Below are 21,592 nucleotides of genomic sequence, written 5' to 3' on the forward strand. Positions count from 1 at the left end.
CCTATCTATAAATCAAAGTCAATTCATAACTCAATCTCCAGAGGACCTAATCTGGCCCATCAGCTCAGCCCGATTCACATGGAGTCGAATGATTTATGCACACTGGTTCACTATTAAAGTGAAGTCTTTAATAGAGACAAGACAAAGCCCGAGACAAGACAAAGCCCATGGTTTTTCTCTTCCCTTCCCTTCCCTTCCCTTCCCTTCCCTTCCCTTCCCTTCCCTTCCTTCCCCCAAACACCAACCAATAGAGAACAGCACCCAACAGTGGCTCCCAAGCTCATTTGAATCACTTGGGGATCCTCCATCATCCCTCTGCCGGGGCCATACCCCCAGGGCCGTGAAATCCCAGTCTCTGGAGGTGGGACGCAGGTATCAGTACCTGTCTGGGAAGCTCCCAGACACCAGTAGACAACTGTGATTACGGTGAAGATAGCCAGACGGACTCTGTCTGGATACACCTGACATTTGCGAGTCAGGACGCTTCACACCCTGCTTTGGAGCCCCCGTGGAGCACTTGGAGCGCTCAGACAGAGGAGTTCTTAACACGATCTACTGGGGGACGCATTGGCACCCTCATTCTGGCTTCTAACATGTAATCAGTGCATTGCTGCAAATACGAAGAGGATTTTTAACACAACGAATATGGCCCTCGGGTTCCTCTTCAGTGATGATCTGTTTCAACATTCACCCTACTTCTGCGTCTTAGGAGACAAAACCTCCCCCATACCTGGCTTTGCTCTTTACTTTGCAAGCCTATTTATCCTGCACGATAAGCTTTAAAAGGACTAAACAAAAAAAGTGTGCCTTACCTCTACGATGCTTTTTAAGTCCTGCACATAAGTCCTTTCAGTCTCCAGGATCTCCTGAACGACTCTATCCACATAGAGGAGCTTGGGGCTGGTGGCCGGCTCTGCACCCGGTCTACCCGGCCCGTTTGCTTCCATTCTCCGCTGGGCCCGGGGCTGAATGTGGCCGCCTTCGTCCACGTTCTGTGGCCCAGCCGGGCCGTCCCGCTGCAGCTCGCTGCTAGAAAACGGCCGGGCTGGAATCAGCTCCAGTTTTATGGCCCCGGCTTCCTTATCTTGGTGAAACAAGCCCAAGTGGCTGTTTGAGACTAAGGTCATTCTGCTGCCGAAAGAACCGTGGCTGTCGCGGGAAGAGGCTGAGGACGACGTGGAGCCGAAGCTGACCGGGCGGTCGCTGTCCGAGAGCTCCATGGCCTTCAGTTCCTGGGAGCGGGGCTGCCTGCCGATGGTCTTGCGATCTGGAGTTTCTGTTACAGCTGATGGCACTTCAGGACCCAACGGCTGCACATCTATAGTCATTAAAAAAAAAAAAAAAAAGAACAACAACAAAGGACAAGGTAAGTATTTTTAAATTACATCAGACAAGGTTTCAGGGTTAAAACCTAGCCCAAATGTATACAGGGTCAAAAGTAAAAAGGGAGCGGGTTCGTTATAGAAGGAAATGCAAAGGCACCCATGTAGGTCGAGCTGCAAAGTCAGAGTTTCTAAAGCATCACCTGGGAACATGTGAGAAATGCAGAGTCTCAGGCACCACCCCAGACCTCCCCAACTTCAGTCTGCTTCTTAACAAGACGCCAATGCCATTTGTGCACAGACTAAAGCTCGAGAGAGCCTGCAGCCACTGCCTCCAAGTGGGATCACCTGGGATGACTCATGCACGCAGACTCGTCCAGATTTACTGAATCAAAGGCTCAGTGGTCAGGGCATAAGGACTCTACGGCCCTAACAAGCACCACAAGTGATTCTTATGTGCTTGAAAACACACCCCCCGTGATTCGTATAGAATCTGACCGAACACTGTTCTACAGTTTAAGTAGCCCACCCTCGGTCCACAAAATTTCAAGCTGCCATCCTGGGTCCACCACTGCTTCACGGACGCTGACAATTTCACATTTTACTTGGATACGGCATGAAAGAGAAAGTGTTGGTATGGACAATAACTTTCTGACACTGGACAACAAAAGCCAAACTGTTTAAGATCCATGCCTTCTTTCAAACCTTCTCTCTCAACACAACATTTCTCTCAATCTCTCCTTGAAAGTTGACATCCCATTTGTGGTGCCTATGAAGTTAGACTATTACAGAGATACTTAACCACAACATTCCCCACATAAAGCTAGACAACACGGCCGTGTAAATACACAATTCAATAGTACAGAAACTCAATTATGAGGAAAATGATGTATTTTTAAAGAGACAGACCCATTAGTGTTTTGAAGTGGGCACTGCAAAGTCAAAAGGTCATTTAATATATGTAGCATTTAAATCCTGAGGCCCTACGTGAAACTGAAGCTCACAGAAGCTATTTTGGTGAAACACACCAAGTGCCAATCTTCTTCATTTGCAAGGCAGGACCAACATTGTTTTCCCCTCATGAGATCCCAAGTTTATGGAACAATATGCCTTGCAGTGAAGAGTGTGACAAATGAAGATATTTGCTTCATTTCCGCAGGTTAACTTACTACCAGGATCCATGTTTACGGGTTTTCTTAGAAAAATACAAGAGTACAACTTATGTTCGGAAGTTTATAACAAAACACACACAATAAGAAGAATATAGATGAATGATCATTTTTCAAAAGGAACATGAATTTGGTTTGGCTCTGTAATAAAGATTATCAAACAGCTGGTAGCGATATTTCTAGAATATAAAGAATCCATCAGGTCTGTATCCTTCCACATCCTGACTTTCTCTAGATAGTTTATATTCATGGCAAATATGAGTGCCAACTTATAATGCAAATATGACAATTATAAATATAAAAGAACTCAATTGGGTCAACAAGCAGGAATGGTAAGAAATGTGTAGGAAATGAGTAATTTATCGGCGTAACCACTACCACATGGTATAAACTTGCCACAAATTTTTAAAGCTTTTGCAATATTCTTTCTGCTCGCTCTATAACAACTTTATGGCCTATAAAACATGGATTGGTTATAGTAGTTAAAATGCACTTGCCCTAAAAAGCCTGATCCAACTTGAGTATGGCAAAAATCCAAGAATCAGCCAGGCTTGTAGGTGTGCTTACAGCAGGACACACTTGCCCACATTTGGGACTGGTGTTAAGAAAGTCCTAGGCAGTTGAAAGTAGGAGTAGACCCAGCATTTTCTTCCCCTCATGATGGCATCCATCATAACCATAAAACCATGAGGATGACCTCACTTTCAGAAATGGGTACTACCTTGGGAAGTATATTGGATTATTCTTAAGGTCTCAAAGGTCCAATGAGACAATGATTTAGTACTGAAAATAAACTGGATATACTGTCCCTGAAAGCCAGGGCATCTGGAAAGGTCCAGATCAGCCTACTCCCCATAGATCTGGACACACCTTCTCTCCAGTATGGAAAACTATATTTAACAGTTATATAACTCTTGGCACATATCCATTATCAGGATTGGTGGAAATGAACACAATAGAGACTCATTTCTTTCCTTTTATGTCAGGTTAGCCAGCCAATACTGGGACTGAGAGGGATGAAAGGGGAGCAAAAGTGGCGAGGAGTTTCAGAGGAGTCCATGATGGGCTGCCAGGGATGACAGTGCCTTTTACACTTTCAAAGGCAGGAAAAAGTGGGATATGAAACTCAGGTCAACAGGGGGGTCCCTTCATGGATAAATCTTAAATGGCAGCATGAATTTGGGCCCTGTTCCAGGTAGGGCTTCATATATTCTAATACCAGGCCATGTATTCTAGGCCGCTGGGCCAGCCTATTCTTCAGACTGCCAACCAGGCTCTTTTAAAATAGAACATTTGAGATATTTGGTATCTGTAATATGTAACCAAGCTTACTGCCCCAAATTAAACACCTTCCAAAATTACCAAGGACAGTAACATTGAATGCTAAGTCACATAATGGTATATAATATGAGACTGCATCTGCTAATGGACCACATTTTCATGTTGCTTCATTGCTTAGAAGATAATTATAGTTTTCTCACATGAGGAAATGGACCTCATAAAAACTGCCTCGTCTTGTTCTCACCTCCCTTGAAATAATTTAAAATTTACACCCTGTCTGGCTTATCCTTCCTAATATAGCCCACCAATTACTGATATTTCTTTCCAGAGCTGTACTATTCAAAACAGGAGCCAGGAGCCACATGTGACCACTGAGCACTTGAAATGCAGCCAGTCCAAAATGAGACATGTTGTAAGGATAAACTATATACCAGATTTCAAAGACTTAGTATGAAATAAAAAAGTACAAAACACCTCCTTAATAATTTTTACATTAATTGCACGGTGAACTAATATTTGGGGATAATGAGTCGGATAAAATATCTTAAAATTATTTTCACTGGTTTCATTTTGCTTTTTTAAATGTTGCTACTGGAAAATTACAAATTATATATGTGGCCTGCATTGTATTTTAGTTGGACAATGAAGTCCTCTAGATCATTACACTGTTCTGTAAGATTAAAATTGACTTCCTTGGGGCGCCTGGGTGGCACAACGGTTAAGCGTCTGCCTTCGGCTCAGGGCGTGATCCTGGCGTTATGGGATCGAGCCCCACATCAGGCTCCTCCGCTATGAGCCTGCTTCTTCCTCTCCCACTCCCCCTGCTTGTGTTCCCTCTCTCGCTCGCTGTCTCTGTCTCTGTTGAATAAATAAATAAAATCTTTAAAAAAAAATTGACTTCCTTATCAATCTTTATCCAAATAATAGTGAGTGGAGAGGTGCGTACAATTCCAACGTTGTCTTTTCTTCGCCTCCATTCATTAATACACCATATTGTTATGAGTTAGTAAAAACAGAGGCGCAAGACAGTCACTGCATACTAGATATTGGGGTCATCGTTCCCCTGGTAAACAGAAACACCCAGATAGAAAGCCGTAGAACAAGAAAGCCTCTTCCTGCACCTTGAGTGAAGGATGCTGACAAGTTGTACTAACATTTGGCTAACATGTTTGTTTCTCTTCTTGTAACCTCTCTTCCTTCTTACCAAAACCCAAGCACTGGGCTATTACACAGCAACTTCTGAGAATTGCACATTGCTGATGGCCCATGTCAGTGGGTCTTTTGACCATGAATATCCTAAAAGAAGCTGGTTCTGCCTGCCTGGAGGGTCTTGGTCCGTCTGATCCTTGGGAAACCCGGAGGTGATGTTCGAAACCCAAGTCGAGCATCTTGGAGTCTTGACTCTTACAGCCAGAAGTACTGTCAGCCTCCAAGCCATGAACGTAAAATATTCCTTCTCGTGCCATCCTCAAGAAAAAGAAAACAGTGGCTATAGAGCTCCACGTAGGTATGCTTTCCCACATTTTACTTCATGACAAGTCTCTCTCTCATTGTTTCTAGGTGGGAGAGCTTTAATTCCTCGGCTTCTCTTTGTTTGCTCCTCAAACTTCCATCATTTTAATTGCTCTCCTTTGGAATGTCATTGTTAGAATCAAAAGCAGCACTTGTTGGCTCTAACTTGTCTCAGGCTGACTTAGGCTTGAGGCAGAACTTTCCATGGCAAGTAAAGCCCAGGCTTCCTGTGACCATGTTTACATGCTGAAGGGGGGACCGAGGGGTCCACAGCCGACCACTCCCTGTCACAACCCCCAAGGGGAGCTTTACGAGGCAAGGCAGAATTCTATGCACAGCGGGGGCTGATGCGTGATCAGGATTTCCAAGCTCTGCTCATTGCTATTCTAGACTTCAAATAGCTAGTCTGAGCTCCTTGGCAGGGCAGTCATGGATATCAAGAGAACGTGTTGAGCTCAAGACCAATGAATAACTAAAATTATGTAGTTCCTTATTATACTGCCTGTGAATTTCTCAAAAAGGGGAAACCAGTAGAGACACTAAGTATAAGCAAGAAGTTCTTCTCTCAGCCAGTCTTAGGTAGAGCCTCAAAGTTGTAGACAAAGTAAATGAAAAAAACTTTTTAGAGTTGAGGTTATAAGAAATGCACATTTCTATATGTCAAATACGACCCCTGGTATTTGAGGAGAATCCACACCTCTGAGATAGTAGATAGTTTGGTAGATAAAAGCCACCGAGAGCAACATGAATTTCTCCCTCTTGGTTTTCTAAAATACCCACGATTCTTCTATTAATAGCAAGGCCAGGACCGCAATTCCACCTGTTCCTTAATGCTCAGAGTACTTACTCCCGATAACATGATTTTCATACTTATCTGCAGTTCTTTGGTAATAAAGAAGTAAAAAAAAAAAAAAAAATCAGACTACCGCATTCATTCTTAGTTTTGACCGAAGTACTATGGTGAGGCAAGATGCTAACTTTAGCAAAAGCTGGATGCAAGATGTAAAGGAACTCTGGACGATCTTGGAAAGTTTTCTGTAAATTAAAATTTTTCCAAAGTAAATAGTTTAAAAAATGGTGTTATCAGAGAAGAGTGGGTTAAGTCAGTATTTGTACAAGATCAAGAATGGGAAAAGATGTTTTGCAAAAATGCCCTTGTTCAAACAAGAAGAGGTTGAATGAGAACACAAAAACAAAGATTCTTTCAAGCTGTAAAGTCTGATACTAAATATTCAGGGAATTTACTAATGGATTCTCAGGCCAGTGGATGGAAACGAAGGGATACAGTGGCTACTGTAGTTGATAGTTAATGCAGCTAATAGATAAAGGGCCTCCGCTAAGCGGTGACTCTAGAATTTCTACATTTAAGGGCACCAACATGCCAGTGTGGTTAAAAGGGAATTCCCTTAAGGCTTTTGATATAAATGCAGCTGTTTTTACCTTTATGGTCGGCTTCGCGAACAGAGGCTCAGCCGAGTACATGTCCTGGCCTTCCCACCAAACCTAACAGCATGGCGGTCAAGTTCTCCTCACCAGTGGAAGTGATAAGTGCCCCTTTGGGGGTCCATTTCTCAAGCATTCACCATCATTCCTCCACATTCTTTCCCTTCCCACAGAAACCCAGCTGGGGCAGGGACATTGCGGGAACCATGAACATGACACCAGTAACCTAGAATATGGCAGAGCATGAAGACAGAAGGAGGCTTGCACTAAAACTGGGTGTGGACATGCCCTGAACCACCACACAGAAAAGTCTGGTTATCCTGAAGCTGACAGGCTGGAGGAACCATGTGGTGAGACCACGTTGACATGTAGAGAGACGCTCAAGCGACCCTAGCTGTACCGGGGCCTTCCGATCGTGTTTCCTGCCACTGTACCAGCTGTGTGAGTGAGAAGCCTCCGAGGGGACCTCAGCACTGTCATGTCTGACTGCAACTTCACGAGTCCCTGATTCAGAACCACAGAGCAGAGCCTCCTCTGAACTCCTGACTCACAAAACCTGGAGAGATTAGAAATGATTGTTGTTGTTCCAAACCACGAGGCTTTGGAATGATTTGTTAGGCAGCAAGAGATAACCTGAACAGTCTCCATGATAACGGATTAGCTTTCCCATAATATGCCACTGCTTCAACTCTGCATCGAAATTATCCTAAAAAAATCCAACCCAAATCAAAACAAACTAAAGCCTCAAAGTTCATTCACATGTGTCATTACTTCTTAAAATTTTACAGGGGAGCAAAGTCAACAAGAGGGCTCAAAGTTGGACTGCGGATCAGAGACTATGGTTTCTGATTGCTCGTCCACTCTTCTTTGTACTTGGACATAGATGCGTAACACAGTAGGGCAGAAAAGGCATTTAGAGATCAGGAAATGCCCTAAACATAAGCTCCTTGCACAAAGCACACGGTCCCCATGTGCTAAAAGCCAAAAGGGCCTACACAGTGTGTGTGTGTGTGTGTGTGTGTGTGTGTGTGTGCGTGTGTGTGTAGGTAAAGGGATGAATATGTACCCAGCCGTGTGTATAGAAAGAGCTCAGAGGATGGGCCAGAAATTACGTTATGACATAACAGTCTCTCTTTTGGTTGGAGGGTTTGCATTCATGCCCTGGCTCTGTACCATCAAGGTTTGTACTACAGTCTTTGGGTTTCAGGTTTCCTCACGTGTAAGGTAAGTAGCCGGACTACCTGATTTCCCGGATCCCAGCCAACCTTCGGGGTGTGACTCCAGGCCTGAAATAAACACTAAGTCCATTCCTAGCTGGAATCACAGCATAAGCAGGAACTGCAAAATAGCAATTTTCTTCTACATCCTACCAATGCCGGGTCTTGGATGCCAAAACATATGTCACTGACTCTGCCAAAGGCTATTAAAAAACCTCTAGTTTTAATTTAGATTAAAAATCTATGCTTCAGCTTCACTTAGAACAGCACTTTCCTGTTAGTGTAGAAATACTGGTTTCGGGCCAGTAACTAAACAAGGATAGCTATATATTAAGGCTCTATCTGTATTGAACGTACTCAGTTCCCAAAACATTTCCGTACAGTTGAAAGGGAGGCATTAGGCTAAATAACATTTTCTGAGGGGGAGGAAGGAGGAAGAAGAAGAGGAGAAATTCAAGTGACCAACAATAGCACTCTGAGTAAATAAATCCATCCACAAAGTACACTAAACATTTTCTTAGAGAAAAAGAGGAAGAGAATTCAAAGTGCCAACAATAGAGATCTGAGTAAATACATTCATCTAGAAGGAACAATATAAAAGTATTAAATGTCATGTCCTTTCAAATTCTGAAGGGTGTAGAAAATGGTCATAATGTGCAGTTTGGTGAAATGGATGGCTTATATGTACAATGGGATCCCAATTTTGAATTTAAAATGCCACTTACTTATTATCCACATTAGAAAAAGATGGAAAGGAATAATAAAATATTAGTACTGGTTTTACCAACCAGGAGCATGGATGATTTTTTTCCCTTTGATATTTATCTGTAAATATCACTTTCCTCCACGTGTATATTGCTTTTATACTCTGTAAAAAGTTATCTAAAGAAATTAAAACCACAACCTCAGTTTGTATCAAATACTTAAGTATTTTACAGTAAAATAATTGATTTTTATGTTCAATATAATTTTAAGGAAAAGAATGCCATATATCTTCTTTGAAATATATAACTATCACTACATTAAAATAATAAAACAAAATAAAATCAGGTTCCAATGTGCACCAGTGTTGAATACAATGCATGCCTCCTTCGCCCCGATTATTCCTCCTAACAGAAGTATTTCTTACCAACAAATACTCAAAATGGAAATTGCATTTACTTAGTCAACTTTTGTTCCCACTAGACTCAGACTAAATTACACCAGTACAGTTGCTAAGGGCAAAATTTGCAAACGTTTATTCCACACGCCCCCCTCCGTCCCTCCACCCCCTGCTCAGCCTGCAGTGAACCTCAGAAAGAAAGCATATTAAAATACTGGGCATTCGATGCACAACAACCTGGGATTTTTGTTTTCTCCCTAGAATCACAGACGTCATCTCTCTAGATATTTCAACTAACTTTAAGGAAAGATCAGAAAACCAAATCAAACAAGGCAAAAAACCATTTCAGACACCAGTTCAGATGGAGGGAAAAAGAAATCACCTTCCAGACTAATTCCATTGTTGGATAACTTGTTTCCATACATCGCATTTGTAACAGAACTGTTGTAACCTATCCCAGCGAGCTGCTGTCCCCCCTCTCCCGCCCCCCGCACTGCCTTGTGAAGAAAAGCCCCTGCAACCGGTTCGCCCCACGGTGGACCGTCCCGGCTGCTCCAAGAGGGAAGGCATGAGCTTGTCCCCGCCCGAGCACTGAGCATCGGTGCTTTGGGCACATTCACGTGGACACCTACCTGTGCTCTTCCCGGGCTAAGCCACATCGTCCACCTTCAGCTGATGCGGTGACCTCACCGGCAGCTCAGTCAGGTAAAACAAGAAGGCTTTACTAGTCCGTGCAGCTCCTTCCGTAGAAATATTGCATGAGTCAGCTTTTATCTCTCAAAACCCAACACACAAAGGCTTTACAAAAACCTGATTTGCAACTTTCTCACTGCCTTTTCCCCCCTAGTGTGCAGACCACAGACTTCAGCATCACCCAGAGCCTTAAATGAAACATGACATCATTCAATTGAGAAGCAGGACAATAGACACCACTGTGGGTAACTTGAAAATGCACACTTCGCTAAGCAACGCCCCGCGCCTGCCATTCTTTTGTGAACATCAAATACAACCCACACTCGCCCAGAGCTGCTTGGGCTTTACCTTCCTGGCTCTGGCCACCGCTCTCATGAAATTCCACAAAAGAATACACATCTCTGGAGTGCTGATATTTTCAAGTTCACTTCCGGAATTGTAAGCGCGTTCCAGAGTAAGTGGACACATCTCCAACTTCAGTTTTAAAGTGAAGTTTGCGGGTGGCAGTGAATTACATAGTCGGAGGAAGTTTGGGCACTTTGTTTCCTTTAACGAGACATTTAATACAGTTTCAAGTAGGGAAAGTTAAACATGAATATATTTAAGCTTGATTTTTTAAAAAACAGAGTTTAAAAATCCATCTGAAGAAAAACACCTAAGATGGAAGCTCATAGGCACTTTTTAGAAAAACGGTCAAATTCTGTGATCTTATAATTCATAAATACGAGGTAGGAAAGACAGAATGATCGAACTCCAACACTTTAGTACAAGAGATCTTCAAATTATCTTGGATTTCGATTTCCTTCAGGCCACCTGTCCTTCTTAAAATGCTCTATGTATTTTTATAGAAAGACTCAAAATGTTCATACTTGAAAAAGATAATGAGTTTTTTAGATGGAGGGTCTTCAAAAGTACAAAATGTTACTAAAAACTGAAATGACTCCATCATGGAGTTAAAACTCAAATTATGGATTACGCCCACATATGGACACAGAAACCTAAACTCTTTCAAAGGATCAAAATCCTTTTAACAGAAGTTTCATTTAAAGCATTCGTTTGTGGTTATGGAAAATAACATTAGCTGATCATCTTTAATACAGCTATTTCTATCATACCTATTAAGTGATTTTAAACTAACATAATAGGATAATTTGCTTTAATGCCTATTTCCTCTCGAATAAGGCTGAACATATGCAAAGCCACTTAAGTAAGCCATTTTGATGGGAATTGATCAGTCAGTTCAGAAGACAACTTTTGGAATGGTTTCTCTCTCACAGAATTCACCAGTTTGATGGAAATCACTAAATCACAGATGCTGAAAAGGCAGTTTGTGAGGAAGGGTCCTCCCCAGGCTGTGGGGACTCCCTTCATCCTCCAATACTGACCTCCACAGTGTTCTCTCTTGCCCCCCAGATGACGTCCCCTAGACTCATGCCCAAGACCTCTGTTTTTGCTTAGCCAAGAGTCAGCTCAACTCTTAACAGCTCCACCAAATCTTTCACAGCAACTCCAGTCCCCTGTGCCTTCCATTTGTTAAATCGCTCTTTATTACACTTAGAGAATCACACGGTCTCGTATTTAATTATTGCTTAATTGTCTCGCTTCTCCCCTGGATTGGCAGCCTGGGGAGCAGGGAGCCTTCCTCTACCATAGATTTGATCTTCATGTGGACGATACCAAGAGCGAAATTCTTAGACGAGGTAGAATACACGGAGGCTCCTGGCATTGCTTGACTCATTTGTTTTGGGTCCACGTCTTCAGATCCCAAGTTACTACTTTTATTTTCCATTTTCCACTGAGATATTATTGTACTTGGATTTTTTTTTTTTTTTTGGCCAAGAAATATTTTTTATTTTTTTAAAAAGATTTTTTAAATTTATTTTTGTGCATGTATGTATGCACACGAGAGGGAGGGAGGGAGGGAGGGAGAGAGGGAGAGAGAGAGAGAGAGAGAGAGAGAGAGAGAGAGAGAGAGAAAACAAGTGTGGGGGAGGGGCAGAGGGAGAGGGAGAAGCAGACTCCCTGCTGAGCAAGGAGCCTGATGTGGGGCTCGATCCCAGATCCCAGGACCCAGGAATCATGACCTGAGCTGAAGGCAGTTGCTTAACCGACTGAGCCACCCAGGTGCTCAGCCAAGAAACATTTTTTAAAAGCCATTTCTGAGAGATGCTGTGTACATTATAAGCGAACAAAACAGCAAGGCTGTATCCAGCACGGGTGCTGGGCAGTCTGTAAACGTCTCCATTGGATAGACAAGTGACCTGACTTGAAGGGCGGCTTTGTGGGGACAGCACAGGGCGTATTTGGTCCCACAGGTCAGTTATTTGTCACTTCACCTGTGTTTCCTGTTTTAGCAAAATCATCAACTTAAGTAAGGAAACACCTTTCATATTACTCACAAGTAACTGGAACCACTCTCTATCACACCTGCACACATGGGTGGTTCATAGGATTTTGAATCTAGTCTCTTGAAATCTTCCTTTAAAAAAATCTAGCTTTTTCAGAGCAGGAAACACACACACCCACACACACACACACACGTGCGCGTGTACACATGCTCTTTTTACCTTTCTATTTTTCCTAGTACCACATATTTGCTAAATGAATTAACAAATGAACAGAGCATAAGATCTAGGGAGAGACAGTACAGAGACCTAAGAGCAGAAAGGAAGAGAAAATGGAAGGGAAAAGAACATTTCTTGAGCAATGTTCAAGGTTCTTTCACACCTGAGAGCAGAGGAGCCTTCTGGGCCCCAGTGTTTTCTTAAGGCCTTTCTCTGCTCTACCTTACTCTGCCAGGGTTTCACTTTCCACTCCTTCCCATCTCTGATCCCACACCTCGATCACACCAGCTGGTACCAGTTCTTGTAGGTGCCCCGCTGGCGCAAAGTAAGTCCTAAGACACGCAAAAGGCACCAACACTAGCATCCTTGCAGCTTCTCCTGTATAATTGATTTGCCAATATTACCAGCAGGTAAAAAGACTGTGTTTGCTCAGCAAAATCTCGTTGTAAACGATAGTGCGACTGGCCGCAGATAAACTGCACACTGATGCCTTGTCAGGTGAAAAAGATATTCTTACTGGAAAGTGGCTCCTGTTCACTGGCTTGCAGCACTAGTTACACAATCGGGAAGTGCAGGAACCATTCCCAGGATCCCCGCCAGGGGTGGGGGGCCAGGGGTAGAAGAACAGCACCCACAGGACAGATCTATAGCCAGCAGGCACAACCCAGCCAGCCAGCCAAGTGCAGTCCAGCCCCGTGGCCTAATTGGAAGAGGACCAGAAAGCCCCACTATGTAAAAACATCCTTTCCCAGAAATCTGCCATAGGGCCCATGCTTCTACTCTGAGAAAGAGCTCCTTTTGGTTTAAAGTAAAAGTTGTCAGTTAACGTGCTCATCCCCCTTGGGAAGGGTTAGGGAATCACTGCCACAGTGGCGTGAGTTAGCCTGGGCCGCCGCATGCTTCCAAGGAACTGTATGGGCCTTTTCGGAAGGAGGCCAGAATGGGATTGTGGGGAGGGCTGGGGAGGCTGAGGGGGGAAGCAGAGAGAGCATGCAGTTCTAGGGGCTTAACGAGGTCTGACCTAATTGGGATACTCTGTTGTCTCTGCAGCCAGGCAACAAACACGCCAGGAAGCTGGGCAACAAAGGGTGAAGGAATGTCCTGGAGATAGGAAGAAAGACAAAGGCACGCACCCTGGTTTTTTTTTTTTTTTAATTCAGGGAAGATTTGCTCTACATAATCAATACCGGTTAAGGCAGATTTAGAAAATCATCTTGCATTTTCAGACACAAGGGTACTAGAAGTTACAAGGGGCTTTGCTTCAAAACACAACTAATATTTTATACATGAACAGAGCAACTGACATACTGGAGGGGGCAGCCTGGTTATCTTGCGATTTGAGATATTGCCACTGTTAACACATTTCCCAAAACAAAGGGTAAAACCAACTGCTTTCTAAAGCACAGGCCATTGACAAGACGTTCTTGATATTTTTAGTCTATGAAAACTCTTTTCTTTGAAAGAAAAAGGCACAAGATTACCTCTTTCTAAGTGCATGCCACAGAATAAATATGACAAACAGTAAAGCCAGTTGCCTGCCACGAGGTGCCACACGGCTTCACTGATGTCCCTTAGGACACGCTGACCTTCCTCCTGAAAGTGAGATATAATGTACTAACACCCTTCTGCATCACGGGTGTTTATTAAAAATCCATATACGCTCTTCCAGACAGCCTACGCTAAACCCAGAAAATGTCACTAACCATAAATTCTGCCTCGCCAGTCTTACACAAACCAAACTATATACTTTGTCAAACAAACAAAGCTAATCTGGCTTTTTCCTTTCTAAAAGACTCTCCTCAAAGTGAAATAATCTTTTTTTTCCCCAAGATTTTATTTATTTATATGACAGAGAGAAAGACAGCCAGCAACAGAGGAAACACAAGCAGGGGGAGTGGGAGAGGAAGAAGCAGGCTCCCAGCAGAGCAAGGAGCCCGATGCGGGGCTCGATCCCAGGACCCTGGGATCACACCCTAGGCTGAAGGCAGAGGCGCAACGACTGAGCCACCCAGGCGCCCCTCAGAGTGAAATAATCTTAATGGTAAGTGAGTTTGTCTTTGCAAATTTAAAAAGTGTTTACTCTCAACAAAAGATATAGATCTGAGGCAGACAAAAGCACTCACGTATAGGTGAAATTATATGAAAGTATTATTATTTTTTTTTTGTTAGCCCTGAAGTATTGAATCTAATCATAGAAACCAAGCTATAAATAATAAATGGTTTCTAGGACTCAAATCATCCAACTGAAAAAATAATTCCTCACCCCCTACTGCACTAAAATGTCAGTGTCGAGTCATGGTCATAAGAATTTTAGGAAACAAACACACAAAGCCCGTTATTCACAACACTTTCTGACAGTGAACCCTTACCTTGCAATCAAGTCATGCTTTAACTCCTCGATCATATGTTAGTCGGCCGTGAAAGCTAGCGGAGATCGCCAGGAAGGGCTCATACTCCGGGATTCTAAAATTCTGTTTCAGGAACTCCTCTGTGGGCTCATTTCTCTGACTCTATGACAATCATTAGCTCTGTTTTTCACTCTGTTTTTTTATTAGGATATTTCGGTCTTTATTGTCCAGAGACGATGAAATCAAGTCTTAGCTATTTCTGAACTGAACAATTTCTAGATATCAAGCAAGCAATATGTTACAAATCGTCTCTTGCTTTCAATCCTAGATCAGTCCCATCTTTAAGGACACCATGGGAGGACTCGCTGTGCTAAGCACAATGAACTAATTCTCCCTCTAAGAATGCAGTATGTTTCCAGACACATTTTTCTCCAGGAGATAACACACATCTAATCCATTCATAACGAAAGGCATTCAACACACTCTATCCTTCTGAAAACACTCTTCAAAAAAATGTACTTGCATTTGTAGAAAGGGCTTGGATATTGTATTGATACCCTGAAGTACTATTTTCCAAAATAATAATTAAAGCAAAAATCGATTCTTGTTTCAGAGTAACAACCATGGAGGTTCATAACCTTTATGTGAGCTTGCAAAACCATTTCACCTGTGGGCAGAGGACAGAGACAAACCCTCTTGGCCGGCTTTCCCCCACAGCTCCAAGGCAATGGAGTGAGAGGGAAGGACGCGGCCAGGTAGGTATCGCCAGCTGCACCCCTCGCCTGTAGACTCAGTGATGTGTTGGTGGGTTCAGAGAGACGATGATCAAAAGCAGCAGGGGTGAGCGCTGGGCTTGCAGGGGAGTCACGGCCCAGCTGCACAGGGCAGTCAGAATCTCTTCTGACCTGCTGCTGAATTTTCCGCATGGTTCCTGCCATCCTCTGTGGTCGCCACCATCTATCTCCTTCCCCCAATCCCAGGGCTACCTTCAATGTCACAGTGGCTGACAGCTTAACCTCTAAGAGCAAATGGATTTATTACAGGGGAGGCTACCTCATTTCTCAAACTGGAGAGGGGTCAGTTGGGCTATTCCTGTGGCCTCCTGGGCCAAGTCACGAGACCCATCCCCTTCACGTCGAAATTTCTAAAAGGTCAAGGACAGATCCCTCTCCAGGAAAGCAGAACTTATTTTTCTCTAAAGGAGTTGAGATAATTTATTACTTTCCAGGATTAAAAAAAATTTTTTTTAAACCAAGAAGGCAAAGAGGACTGCCGAGTGAGATGTATATTATTACAATGGTCGTAAACACCCATCTGTCACCGTGCGTACTGATCTTGGCCTTTTAGAGCTTCAGCTCACATAGCAACATCCAGCTGACCCTTCTTCCTTCACATCTTTTCTCTGCTTGAACAGCACCAACCACTCACACTCACTAACTGGGAACCCAGTCAACGCTGGGCTCTGTGCTGGGCTCAGTGAATGAATGGACACTGGCTTTGCCTTCTGGACGTTCCTGCCTAGCAGGACTGGATAAGCATCGGAGAGTGACAGGTGTGACAAGTGTCATGAATCCGATGTAACAAGAACTATATACATATGTATCTGCTCTATTTTCCTCAACTGCCTTTCCTCCTATTCAAGCTGCCCTTCAAGTGATATTAAAAGCGGAGAGTAACTTTTTGTTGACAGCACAATCAAGCTATGTGAGGCTGCCTTCGCTTAGATTCCCCTTCTAGTCTCGGAGAGTGAGCCCCACTGGGTTCGTCTTTCATCTTATATTTAATTACAAGGTAACCAAGCTGAGAGCCAAATTTGCTGGAAGTTTTTGTGAGTCTAAACACTTGCCTACTTCCCAGTTCCCACAGAGATACATGAAGTAACTTGTTTATGTTGAGAGAACAAAGGAAGGGAAACAGAGCTCTCTGTTAGGCTGCAGGTTTAATCTTAACGAGGCCAAGGAACAAGTGTAACCCAATTTACTTTGGTTTATTCTGAATAGAAAATTTCGAATCCTCTACAAGGACAAAGAAAAAGGAGAAAAAGCCAAAATATACTAACAGTTGAGAGGTGGGATTATGGGGGAGACCCCTCATTACCCACTGTGATCTAGTCTCCACATTTTCTTTAATGAATATGTATTATTGGTGTAATCAAAGTAGAATCAGAGGCGCCTGGGTGGCTCAGTCTATGAAGCATCTGCCTTCTGCTCAGGTCATGATCTCAGGGTCCTGGGATCAAGCCCCGCATCAGGCTCCCTGCAGGGCGGGGGGGTCCTGCTTCTCCCTCTGCCCCTCCCCCCTCGTGTACTCTCTCTCTCTCTCTCTCTCTCTAATAAATAAAATAAAATAAAATAAAATAAAATAAAATAAAATAAAATAAAAAGAACAAAATTAATTTATGTGATAGTTTTTCCCCTTGGGCTGACACCCACCCCCCATCTTTTTCTGCCCTGCTCTGCCCAGGTCCTCATGCCTGGCTTTCTGCTGCTTGGCTTTCTGCTGGGTTCGGCTATTGGGAAGCCCCAGTAGTATGAGGAAGGAGGAGATGGAAAAGGGGGCATTTCTTCCTGCTGACAAGAGGCCTGGTGCTTAGCAGTGGCTGCATCTGAGGCAGCCCCACACCCACAGTTCCAGTTCTCATTGGGTCCCCTTATCCCTTGGGGGTCCCTGTGGGTTGTCCCCAAGAGCTGTGGTTAAGGTTGCCTGCCATCGCTTCAGTCCCTGAGTGCGGTCACACTCCTTGCTGGTTCCCTTCATTAAATTCTCCATTTGAGCCAGCTGAACTAATTCAGTTTCTTGTCACGTCCCTGGCTGACACAATTTTATACTCACCCCGGAATCTCTGGTCTGAAAGCTGATAACACTTTGACTTCACATGCTTAGTCAGAATGTGGACCACAGCTTTTTACTGGGGGGCATACTGCCAAATTCTAGCCTTTTTTTTTGGTTTATGGCCTGCCTGACTCTTAACAAAATAGACATTTAATTAGAACCTATTCTATGCCAGAAACATATTTTTCAATTTGCTATCTATTGACATAACTCATTTCCTCAACAATATTTATCGAGCAGCCGCTCTGTGCCAGGCGCTCTAACACGCAAAAGGTACACCAGTGAACAGCTACCAATTCCTGCCCTTACGGAATCTATTTTTGAGTGGGGGATATATGGATTTTAATCCTGGGACAGCAGGATATTAGTATTGGAAAGAAACTTGGGAGTTTTTCTAATCTAATTCCTTATCTGGTGTTCAAATGACCACCTCACAGTAGCTCACCAGACAGGACACCCAGTCTCTGCTTTGGTCCTGCCATTTGATCCCTGCTTAGACAGCCCATCACACTTTGGGCAGTCCGAATCTTTAGAGTATTTTCTCACATTTAGCGGAAGTTCTTCAAGGACCACTTCAGGAAAACATAAGACAAATCACCCCTCACTTCCATTTTGAAGTTCATTGATTATTTGAGATGCTATCAGGTCGCCCATACATATTTGCCTCTTCATTCCAATATTTATCTAGTAGCTACCGTACGTGATTCCTGGGGGCAGGGTTCAGTGGGGTGGAAAGTGGGGAGTTTGCCCCTTGTGCTGTGGGAAGCACGCTTAAAAGCGGCACTCCCCTGTGACCACCTTCTCCACGTGTCTCAGGATCTTGCTTTCCTGTGGCTTCCGCCAATGTATTTACAGGATTTTAACTTTTACACCAACTTACTACTATAAAAAATGTTGAAAAGACACCACTCCTCTGGAAAGTAAATGGTCTCCCTGCTCCTCTTAAGTCATACTTTTAGATGCAGCAACACCCTGTCCCCAAAAGGCACAGAGTGTGGCCAGGGAGACAGACACTGGACCATCACACGAGGAAGTGTTGAATTCTATGTGAGATGTATACTACACAAGGAAGGCATGGGGTGCTATGGAAACATATAAAGGGGGGACCAGGCTGGTTTGGGGTGCTCAGGGAAAGCTTCCTTGTTGGGGGGAGGATGTGTGAACTGACATCTGAAGGCTGAGAAGTAACTTGCAGAAACCAGGCAGAGAGAAGGGACTGTCCAGGTGGTTTTACGTCCTGTGAGTGCAGACAGCTGGTATATTTCGCATTTCGCCCACGGCCATCACTGAGCCTAGATTTTTCCCCAATCTTGTTTGCAAATATACTGTTACATTACATAACTATGTTTAGTGTAACAATGCCTCCTTATTAAAGTATCTTCTAGCTTCCTTCTCTACTCTGGGGTGACCCCATCCTCCAATCTTAATGGATCAGCCTCTCTCTTCTTGGCTTTTCTTCTGCCCCCTCCAGACACTGGGCAGAGCTGCTAAGGCAGTAACCATGACTCTCTTCTTGCCCAGTCACTGGGACAGGGTCCCTTATAAGGTGTCGTTACAGCGCATCACAATGTAAGTTTCCCTGCCCAGCATTTTCATCAAAGTATAATCAGATTAAAGTGAACATCAGAGAAGCCCTAAAAGGTGAAGGGTCACAAAAGGACAGACTGGGGGAGGGGAGTCACCCCACTCGGTTTGTCTTACTACTTCCAGGGGACTTATGGATTGACCGTGTACATTTGAGCCTTGAGTACGTCCCAGGACCAACTGGTCACCTTTCCTATGAGAGCCAAAGCCAAGGACCACTTCCCAGTGCCAGTATGATTCCAGACATGGCATCTGCTTAGGAGTCTGTGTAAATTAGGACATAACAAAATGACAGACCCCAAAGGATGAAGCCGCTCTGAGAGAACTGGGGAGTTGGATTTTTACAATGACCGCTGGTTACCATCCTAGTGATGTAATTATAAAAGCCATCCACCCAACAGAACTTACTTTGTTCAGTCCCAACCATCATTTACTGCTCATGAAATGATGTGTGGAAGGGACACAAGACCTAGAGTTGAAATGTGTGGTATCTTAGCTCTACTGACGATTGTGTCATCTGGGGCAAGTCACTAACTTCTCTAGGTTCCAAATTCCTTCTGGATTAGTAAAATGAGAACTTAGGAGTCTATGACATTTAAGAATGCTTTTAAAATCTATAAACCTAAGATTCCATGGTTTTGGGGGATATGTTGACACGATGACCCTCTTCTTAACTCCTTCGACAGTCTTTCCCGAGGCTCTTATATGACTTGAGGATCTTAAATGTGGTCCCACTATTATAGTCAGATAACCATGAGTTGATGCAAAAACCAGGAGCATATGGAATTTGTGTAAGGAAACTACCTTAAATTACCTGTAATCCCTTATGTGGTAGAACTGTGTGGATACCTTAACTCAACTATTATCAACAGAAAGTTTCCCCACAAAAAATTTTAACAACATCATCTGACAGTAGACCAATGTCTAGCATCAAGATCATGCTTTCCACTTATTCACTGACATCATCTCTACTTTCTGCAAAATTGCATTCTGGAAACCAGGTTAGGATGTAGATTATGAAATAGCTCATTTTACCACAGAGGTATATAATTTGGGGTTGCATCCCAACCAAGTACCAGCCCAAATACACCCCCAGAATAGTGGTAACATGAAAGTCAATATAACTGTATCACTGCAAAAATTATGCTCTTATAATACACAGATAATGAAAAGTTATGGCTAGTTCTAAATTATCCTAGGAGCTCATATACTTTATACACAGGCAATTATGGTGATTAGAACAAATTCACTGTAATGGTGTCCTGGTTGAGCCTCCATGGAAACTGGGTGGAGAGAGGGGGACAGAAAGGGAGAGAAAAGAGAGAGAAAGAGAGAAGGGAGGGAGAGGACAGCTGTAACATCTCAGGCAACCTAGCTCTGGGCTTCTTCTATTGAAATGAAGACAACATAAGAGGAAGGGAGCCCTTTCCCCATAAGGAGAGAGAGGTGAGCACCAGCAGCTTGGAGATGAGGGATGGGTGGTCAACCAGGTGAACCCCTGTGGGGAGCTTGGAGACTTCAAATATCGGAGTTCTGGGGTCCCTGGGAGGGTAGGCATCCTGGACAAAGGCCAGTGATAGTGCAAGGAGGGGGAACAGGGAGCCAGGGAGGCACAGCCTGGGAGTAGAAGGAACAGGAGTGAGGTCTTGTCCCTGTGCCAGTGGGAAGGGACACCGTAGCGGCAAATTTTAGTCTTTTAATGTGACTGAACCCATACCCCTAGGGCTGGTGAGGCCTGGCATGAGCGGAAGACTCCCCAGGAGTTATGATCTGAGCCTGAGCAGGCAGAGTGTGACCTGAAGACTTTACATTTCTTTGAACTGATGAACCAAATTTTGTACATCAGGATATTTCCCATTAAAATCCAGACTTTTTTTGCTTGGGGAGAAAGAATACCAAATAAATGGACAATTACCATCAGTCACCACTGGTTGGACATTTCTGCTTAGCAGGAACAGGGGAGCCGAGCTTGCTTCCCTTACTCTGGCCGTGCGCTCTTCCTGTTTGTCCCAGTCCCCACCACCCCCTTCAGTATTACACCCATTCCCTTCACTCCTTTCCATGACCTGCCTGGCCCTGGGGCCTGGAGCCATCTGACTCTGGCTTCCAGACACGGACACACGTGGACGCCGCCCTGTACAGTAGGTGAGTAGTCCTAGAATGACCCCACGACGAGAAATAATCTGGTGAGAACAGTGTATTTTTCTACAGTTTGTAAGTCATATAAAAATGAAACATAAAGAATTTAAAGTATTACTTGTGTATTGTTCTAGAAAAGCTAGGGGTGGGGGGCTGGGGAGAAAGGAGCTATAAGACCAAAAATCACTGTGGAAAGATTTAGGGAAGGGAGTGAGGGGAAATGTTTTCAGGGGACGGTGGGGAGAATGTTCACTGCAGGTCTTTACCACTTAACCTTCTCAGCTCCTGTTTCTGTTTTTCCACGCTTCCTATTAATCAAAATCTTTATCCCTCTGGGTCTTTCACAAGCCTACAACAGATCAATAAAGTTTAGAATTTGTTCAGGG

At 43.8% G+C, this 21,592-nt stretch overlaps 1 protein-coding gene across 3 annotated transcripts in view; it reads right to left on the reverse strand.

Annotated features, from left to right (window-relative positions):
- Positions 1-21,592, reverse strand: part of PLEKHG1 (pleckstrin homology and RhoGEF domain containing G1) — a 219,003-nt gene that overhangs the window by 88,131 nt on the left and 109,280 nt on the right. For all 3 annotated transcript variants that reach the window (XM_048225975.2, XM_057310972.1, XM_057310971.1), the window contains one exon: positions 813-1,318. In XM_048225975.2, the coding sequence (XP_048081932.1) occupies positions 813-1,220 (408 nt within the window). In that variant the 5' untranslated portion in view covers positions 1,221-1,318. The remainder of the gene's footprint in view (positions 1-812; positions 1,319-21,592) is intronic.

Source organism: Ursus arctos, unplaced genomic scaffold, assembly GCF_023065955.2.
Source record: "Ursus arctos isolate Adak ecotype North America unplaced genomic scaffold, UrsArc2.0 scaffold_13, whole genome shotgun sequence".
NCBI classification, from domain to species: domain Eukaryota; kingdom Metazoa; phylum Chordata; class Mammalia; order Carnivora; family Ursidae; genus Ursus; species Ursus arctos.